This window comes from Phaethon aethereus (assembly GCF_964289735.1).
Source record: "Phaethon aethereus genome assembly, chromosome: 1".
Lineage (NCBI taxonomy): Eukaryota > Metazoa > Chordata > Aves > Phaethontiformes > Phaethontidae > Phaethon > Phaethon aethereus.
In genome coordinates, this window is record NC_138575.1 from 61,301,305 (window position 1) to 61,309,863 (window position 8,559).

The 8,559-nt window shown below is 41.0% G+C and overlaps 1 protein-coding gene across 4 annotated transcripts in view; it reads right to left on the reverse strand.

Annotated features, from left to right (window-relative positions):
• Window positions 1–8,559, reverse strand: part of CRY1 (cryptochrome circadian regulator 1) — a gene marked incomplete at its 3' end in the record, with an annotated part of 37,867 nt that extends 29,308 nt beyond the window's left edge. For 3 of the 4 annotated variants that reach the window (XM_081998543.1, XM_081998544.1, XM_081998542.1), the window contains exon 1: window positions 8,207–8,559. In XM_081998543.1, the coding sequence (XP_081854669.1) occupies window positions 8,207–8,364 (158 nt within the window). In that variant the 5' untranslated portion in view covers window positions 8,365–8,559. The remainder of the gene's footprint in view (window positions 1–8,206) is intronic. The other variant, XM_081998545.1, reaches the window with a different exon arrangement.

Genomic DNA, 8,559 nt, shown 5'->3' on the forward strand with positions numbered 1-8,559 from the left:
GGACATAGGAAAGAAAAATTTTACTCCATTCTTCAATTAATCCAGTGTATTGGAAATCAAATAATTAACTACTTTTAAAGCCAGTTGCTCTATAAAATGCAGTCTCACAATTCTCTGTACACTTTTCCAGTACTTCAGAACTGTACAGATTGCAAAACTGAGATAAAGCTTGCCATGGTGTTCTGTATCTTTAGTGCATAGCAAAATTGTAACCATGCAGACCATGATCATGTTTTACGAACTATACAAGGAATGAAATAACAAGCAACCTACGTGAAGGAGTTACCTATTTATTTACCCATCTTTCTGATGAAAGTTCTCCTCCTATTTCTGTTTTTCAATCATTATTTTGCCCCTCTCAACTGCAGCACAGTTTACCCTTTGCCTACAAGGTAAGTAAAATACTGGCACTGGCATTAAGAAAAAAACCAAGTCATCTGCCAGCACTGAACTCCACAGGTTCCTTACTATAAAAAGTAAAGCATTTCCTAGGGCATACATTCCACGCTTTGGATATATAACAGATAGAAAAATACAAGTTTACCTTACAGGAGCTGTTCCTAAGTAGCCTGTGCTGTGGATATTTCATCTCCATCACTGCAGGATCAATAATGACATGTATTTATACTTCACAACTTCCCCATTTGAGCTTAAGCAGACTTTTTTCAACATTTCCGGTTTTCATTTTGAAAGGATATGAGTTTGTGTTCTGAAAGGAATCAAACTTTTACTGCAAGAACTTTGCAGTCTTTACTTTTAACAGCTGTGCAAAAGTCAAAAACATACTAGCAGACGTTAAAAAAAGGAATGCACGTGACAAACAGGAAAGGAAATGCTTTCCTACAGATCAAGAAACACTGAGATAAAGTAAGTTTCAAAAGCAGGCACAGAAAATTTCTCTAGTTTAGTTGCAGGAGGAAGCAACACAACACAAAAGCTCAAGTGTACATTACATACATGCCTGCCAACACAGAAATTGGACTTCCAGGACACATCCTGACTGATCTTCAACTGGAAGAAATCCCTTCCATCTCTGATAATCTGAACAGGTTCCATCCGAGTGCAAAGAACTTGTTGTGTTAGCACTTCTCAAAGAGATTATGAGCAATAGTTTGACACCTGAATTTACTTCTGAAACCCTAAGTATTATCAAATTTTTATTTCCTACCCAGGTTTACCAATATAGACTTTCAAATACTAATGCAATTCTTAAAAAAGTATCAAAGCACAAAACTTGAGAAAAAAAATGCGTATTTTAGGAAGGTCTGTTCAGTGCTGCTCAGCTACTGTCTACACTAATGCTAACAAAGCTCGTGTGTTAATTTTTACTCATATCTTGCCATTAGTAACTGGTATGCTCTCAGATTCGTAACTGCTCTAAAAGCATAGATATACATGTAGACTTTTGCCACAGGTGTCTTCATTTATACACTTGAAACAGACCATTACAATATTGACCTGTTTTCCCCAGTCCTTTCCAGTCTTATCCTTCACCTCCACTAAAGCTTTATTCCTGCATAAAGAAACACACACAAAAAACTCCAAAGAAGTGAAAGCAAATGCTTAATGGTGACCTGACAAATATATGGACGCTTCAGGGTTAGAAGAATTCTAGTTCACTTGTTGACCTAGACTGCAAAGAACTTGAAAGCCAGAAGCATACAGAAGCACACAAACTAACTTTGCTCCGTATTTAGAGTTCTGAAAAATTTAAGTAAAAGGTATTGCATCAAAATACTATGAAGCTCTTACCCTGGTAATCAAATCCAGTCCTTTCCTAGAGGTAACCAAAGACACAGCTATTAAACCTGCTAAAATGCGATACGCAAATTACTAAGCCTCTAAATCAAAGCCACATACTCCCACGCTACTTACACAACCGAGTCATGCTCAAGCTGACTTTTGCCTTTTTAGGCCACTATGGGAAGGTCACAAAACTCCCTACAGTTAAAAGTTTCTTTCAGCATGCAAATTAATGTATCACAGACTTTAGTGTAACTTCCACACTGAAAAAATGGTCAACTTAGCTGGAAGCTTGACCTTCCTCCTATCTCAGTTTATATAACTAACCTGAAAACCTGCCAGGCATTGAGAGGGTACAGAAAAGAATCACTTTCCTTGAAAATAAAGGCTTCCATGCTGTAGATAGACTAAAAAGCTTAGGTAGTACAATGATAAACAGCTTTTCCTGCAATATTTGCATAATGAAATATGTTTAAAGAATAGCTTCCATTGCTAGCAATGGACACATTTTCATAAACTCAGGAAAATATACTTTATTGCATGAAAATGGCCCAAAGAGGATGATAATACATAAAATAATTTGCTTTGAAGAACTGATGCAGAATTCATTGACACTGCCACATACTGATCAGTTGGGGGGGGGAATCTGTATTCTTGATTGCCTAAAAAAAGCTGCTTTCACATTCACCACAGATTGTGTTTGTTGGGGGTTATCACCGTCTCCTTTTATGACCAGAGGAGGTGACACCATAAGTTGCAGACAGGATTACCTTCCCCTGCTCAAATAATTAACGTAGTCTATTGATACTTAAGTAAAATAAAACAAAAATAGATTTCTGGTCCCAAAAGAAGGAAGACTGAAATAATCCTACAGAGTTGTTTCAAAACTGCATTTGTCCCTTGATACTCAAAGTCCACACGCTATTCTTACATATCAGGAATACTTTACCCAGATCTTCTCTTGATATCCTCAAACCTGGAGACTAGCAATGTAAAACTAGGTCTCTAAAACCTCAAAACTTCTTAACCTGAGGAATTAAGATTCCTTCAAGATCAATCTTGCAGTCAAAAAGCAAACTGTATAAATGCTCACTGGAATTTTTCTGCTACTTGGAAAAAACAACTTATAGAACACTTACAAAATTGGATTTGCAATACTGCTTGCTCTCTCCAGACCAACCAGTGTAGATTTCTTGTCCAATTTAATAATTACATTACAGAATCTGGTGATACAAGACCATATACAAAACAAGCAAACAAACATAGTGTAATTTCTCAGCTGGCAGAGCTATTTCTCATATTCTGACAGTTTGACAAAAAATAAATCAGGCCTTTCCACTAACACAGTAGAAAGGCAGATACTTATTTTTGGCAATATAACTTCAAAGGGTGTCAACAAATGGCAAGCCACAGAAGAAATTAATAATCACCTTCCAAAAAACACCTGGTGTTTACTACACACGTAAGCAATGCAGGCCACAGTTATATGGCCATTTTAATCTGGAACAAATCCATACTGCCACTGAAACAAATGATACCTGCCCTTCCTACTCTCGCCTCCTCAATACTACTACCATGACCTTTTTGCTGGCACAATCTACCACAGAGCTAATCCCACCAAAATTGGTAATTAATCTCTTTCGGACAGATTGACAAGCTAACCTGGTTCCCCACAGGGCTGTGTGCTATCATGAAAGGGTGGAACCACCCATTTCATCAACACTGCAGAATTAAAACCATGAGGACATACGTCAGTGTGGTTCACTGACGTACTTTGTAAATCACAGGACTAGATCATGTAACACGATAAACTGTAGAGGGAATCACTAACTGTAGGCACTTTTGGGGTAGACAGGGCTTTCTGTGAAAGAGGACAGGTGGGCAACCTAAGTGTGTGGCACTGGAAGGTCTCTCCAATCTAACCACCAGCACCACAGAACTCCCATCTGAACATGTGGCTTCTGAAAACAAGTTACCACTCTTCGATAACAGATTTTGAAATTTACAGATTAATCATCCTCAATTTAGCGGGCTGGTTGGACAAAAGTGCTCCAAGTCGTGCATTGCAATAGAGTTGAAGCCACTCATTAAAAGGTATGACAGGTATGTCTAGAACACAGCACAGGAATACTGAAGTTCCCTTGTGGACCTGTTGCACCCTGGCTATAGCAGCAGAGCTCAGCACAGGTTACCTACTCTGTAAAAGAAACCCCAAAGTATCTACAGAATATATACAAAACTGATGTTACTCCCAAACCTGACGTATGTCTAGCTTTGTAGCTGAAAAACCAAGAGCCTTGTCTCTATTTAGACTTTACATGAATGGCTTGATGTTAAATATTTCATAAATCACAGCTTTTCATCCTATGTGCTAGACCGTGAAAACAAACCTAAAGGGATGTTTTTAGCAGGGAAGTCATAATTATTTTGGTGCACTCCTTTTTACACAGCAAGCATGTCACAAAAATTTTAAGTATAATACACAAATTTTACCTGCCTGAATTACAGATATGATATTATTTAAAACTAAAATCACTCACAGTAATTCTGTTGACAAACTTTCCTTACTAATCCCACATCCAACGAACAGGCCTCTGTAGAACAACTCATTACCTACATAATCTGAAACTATAAGCATATTTTCAAAACCAGATGCACAGAATGGCAAAATTTAACAGATGCTACGGAAGTATGTTCAAGTTTTAATTTTTTAAACCAAGCTCCCACTTCCATGAATTGCAGTGATTGTGCTGGAAATTAAACATTGTTTTTTGCTCAGGTTTTTAATTTTTAATATGCTTTTGAGGTGCGAATGTTAAGAAAAATCACATCTTTTCTTTCTCCTAAATCAACAGGACCATCTGCCGTAACATCAGCAGCTAACTTTGCAAGATGTTGAACACATTATCACAAAATCTACTAGATATACAAAACAAATTGTATTACTCTTATTTTAAAAGTGGAAGTTATTCTCTTCAGGCATGATTAAAAAAAAGAAATTCAAAGATCGGCAAGATTAGGCTGTCCATCTTTTTAAATCAACTGCTGCATGCCAGTCTTAACTAGCATATCAAAAACATACATACACACTCAAAAAGACAAACTAAAAAAGTAAATTATTAGCCAAAGTAAATTCTTATGCAGCAACTAACAGAATGTTTGCATTTCTTTTAGGTATTGTGATCAACTGCCACTCTGTACTACAACCAGGGCTAAATGACACCCTCTCATAAGTGATGCCGCTAAACATGCATCCCATTCTCCTTAATATGGAAAAGTTTGTAAGCACATACAAACACATTTTTTCAGAAGTAGGTAATGGTTACTTGCTGCAGTACGTAAGTTACATTCTTTGTCTGCTCTGTTGACACAATTAGATGCACGCTAATTCTGGTGCCAAAAGTTTAAGGGCAATTAACAACATTTTATGAGAGTATTAGAGCGATTTTCCATTTAGCATCTCCCTCCACCACTTCTCCATCACCTTTTACTGCACTGAATAACCTCTCTCTCACAAGCCTTTACCTGTGAACAACACTGGAAAATTCATTATACAGAACAAGCATGTCTCAATGCAAGCACATCTTGATTTGACAGCTTGAAAGAAGGAACAATAAGAACCAGAACAGAACCTGAAAAAAATGAAGCGAGTTGAGGGAGGCCCTGGCATTTATTACGTAGCATTCGTGATTTCAGAACAGGTAGGCTGAATGCCAGGAGAAAGGAGGTCAGTAAGACCATGTGACTGCTTAGTAATTAGGCTTGCTCAATAGTGCAATTACACAAAAATATTAGTTCATGAGTGTTACATGACTGTTTAAAGAGAAAAGTTAATCAGAAAGGACCTATGTATTAAAGGCTGCTATTTGCCAGATTTAAAACACATTTTTAAAGTGAACTGTAAGTGGTAACTTTGCAGAGAGACAATATTACTTCTAGCAAGAAACTAAGCCTCCTGGTTTCTCATACTCTTGCACCATTTTTCCTCATGTCCATTGTGTTAGTCATACTTTGAACTTTGACAGACAAGAGTTTTGCCCAGGGCATTAGGACTATAAACTCACCAGAACGTAAAACTCTCCATGTCAAGCAACTCAAACTAAGAAAGGACCACTGTAAATTCACACCAGAAGATTAAACTTGACTCATGTTCCAAATGCTCTTAGTCTCAAAATATTTTTGACTAATTCAACACCCTACTCCACAGGCATGTAAGCAAGTATCTTGCTTACAGTCATCAAGTGACCAAGGAAATAAAATGCTTCATTTTTAACTGCAGGTGTTGAATGAGACTGGCAAACCAAAAAACTGCATCGTAAGTCTTGTGTCTGCATACTGTGAATGTATGTGTTACAACTGGTTAAAAATAGCTCATTAAAACCATTGGAACCTAAAATGGATTCATTCCAAACTAGTAAGTGTTTATTTAAATAAAAATTTATTGAGATCACTCTAATAACCATACAGTTCTAGCAGGCAGTTATTCTATAAAGTTACTGTACTTTTAAACCTGAAAATCTCACAAAACCAGGCTATGAAGGCAGTGAGATTTCCCACTCAAATCCATGTGCATAATATGCCTTGAGGGTATTTGAGTTCCGGGAGATTGTCTGAAGTCCTTTGGATAGGGGAGTTGTAATTTACCCTTCTTCCGGGAAATCGGGGGGGGGGGGGGGGGGGGCGGCAGTGGGGGAAGCACACGAAGGGCTAAAAGAAAAATGCTTCTCTTCATTACATAAACAAACAAATAAACCCACACCACCAAAAACTCAGCCCCTCTAACCAGCAACTGAAAAAAGATGGTTTCCTGCAAATGCAAAAGCCAGTGCAGGGACTAACTGTCTTTCAGAACACTGATAAACCAAGTAGCAAATGCATCACACACAAATGTACTCAAGGACTGTATTAGCTAACAACCATATTAGTCATTGAAGAACCAGGGCAGTAGCACTGAAGACATAAAATTCCTTTTGCTAGAATCAAAGTTCATATTTGTCTATCATTCACTAGCTCGGAGAATATAACAAAAAAGTTTAGCATTTCAATTGCAAAACACCTACGAAGTATTCTTCAGATCTCTTTAACATTTAGACTTGCGCCAATTGCCCGCAGTCTTTCAAAACTTGAGTAGTTGTTCATGCTGCATCCATAAAACTAGGACTTCTGAGCTTTCTTTATAAAGTCAGGATTTGTTATTAAAAAAAAGTTAATCCCCTTCAAAACAAACAATTTAAAGCATCTGTAAAAGAAATGTGCATCATAGATCCCTCAGATAACTATAATTGTTAGATATTTTCCTTAAGTGGTATGAACGTTGTTTTTGTCAGTGAAAATGGAGTAACCATCAAGTCAAAATTCACAGAAAGCATTTTTAGTATTTCTATCTTTTGAAAACCAGAAATAGGACCATAAGGAAAACCTGCCAAAATTTGAAAAAAAAAAACAAAACAAAACACCCCACTTTCAAAGGTAAGTTACCTTGCTAGCAAAGTATTTAATGACCTGGGATAGAAATTATTAAATCTGAAAGAAATAATCCTTGAAGAGAGGTAAACCCGAAGTATCTCAACTTTGTCACTCTTCTATGACATGGTGTTAAGCCAAGTTTCACTGTGCTTGTTCCATAATTAGGCAACTCTTCTCAGCATCATATTCTAGGCAGGCCAAGCTCACAAGCATTTCAAGTTGCTGACATTGGATGGAGAGATGATACAAGAACACTACTGCATTATCAACCCTTTCAGAAGGGTAACAGCTTTCAGATCCCTAGTGATGTTTTAACTAATTTCACAAGATAAGTATGCACCGACGTCCCATTAATCTCTGCCTTATTATGGCACACATTTAGCATGGAAGTGTCGGTCACAACTCCACAGTAAAGTTTATTTTTGTATGGCGTAGGACCACACCTAGCTTGAAGGTGCAGGAATAGATCTGCATGCTCTGGGAAGGGACACTACATACCCTCCCCTGCAAGAAAGCGACTCTAAGAATTTACTTTTAAACCAATCAAGCCGTTTAACAGGTTTTTTTCTAGAATGGAGTCACCCTGTGCCGGCACGGGGTTTCTGGCTGCCCAGAGGCGCTGAGATGAGAGGAGCCCTCCGGGCTGCTCCTTCCGGGGGCTTGCAGCCCAGCAGCTGCCCCGCTCTGAGCTCCAGCCCCCGCCCCCCTTCCCCGGGAAACCATGGCCTCCCGCCCCACCCGGGCCCACACTCCGCCAGAGGCTTTCCCGCTTTCCCCCCTTCCTCCCCCGCGGTCCGGGCCGGCGCAAGGGGCTGCAGATGTAACACCGCCGCCGGAGCCACGGGGCGGGTGGCGGGGGGGGAGCGGCCGGCGGGGCGAGGGCAGCCAGCGCTGGCGGCGGCCCAGCCGGGCGGCGAGGGGAGGGGATGGCGGGGAGGCGGCGGGACCGCACACGTAACGCGGGGACTGGGCCCCCCGCCGGCTGCCCCGCACTCACCGCCACCTGTTGATGCCCACGTTGGAGGAACCGGCGAACCAGGGGTCCAGGATGTAGACGCAGCGGACCGTGTCGGCGTCCTGGATGCACTCCCGCAGCGCCGGGTTGTCGTGGAGCCGCAGCCCCTTGCGGAACCAATGCACGGCGTTCACCCCCATGCCGCCGGGCCGGGGGCGCGGGCGCTCAGCGGGAACGGCCGCCGCCCGCGGGGCCGCTCATGGCGCGGCGCCGCCGTTCGGCGCCCGGGCGAGCAACGGCCGCCGCCGCCCCGCGCGGAGAAGGGGCCGAGCGGCGCGGGGTCCGCGGGGCCTCGCCTCGGGCGGCTCTAGGACCCGGCGGAGACGGCGCGGGCA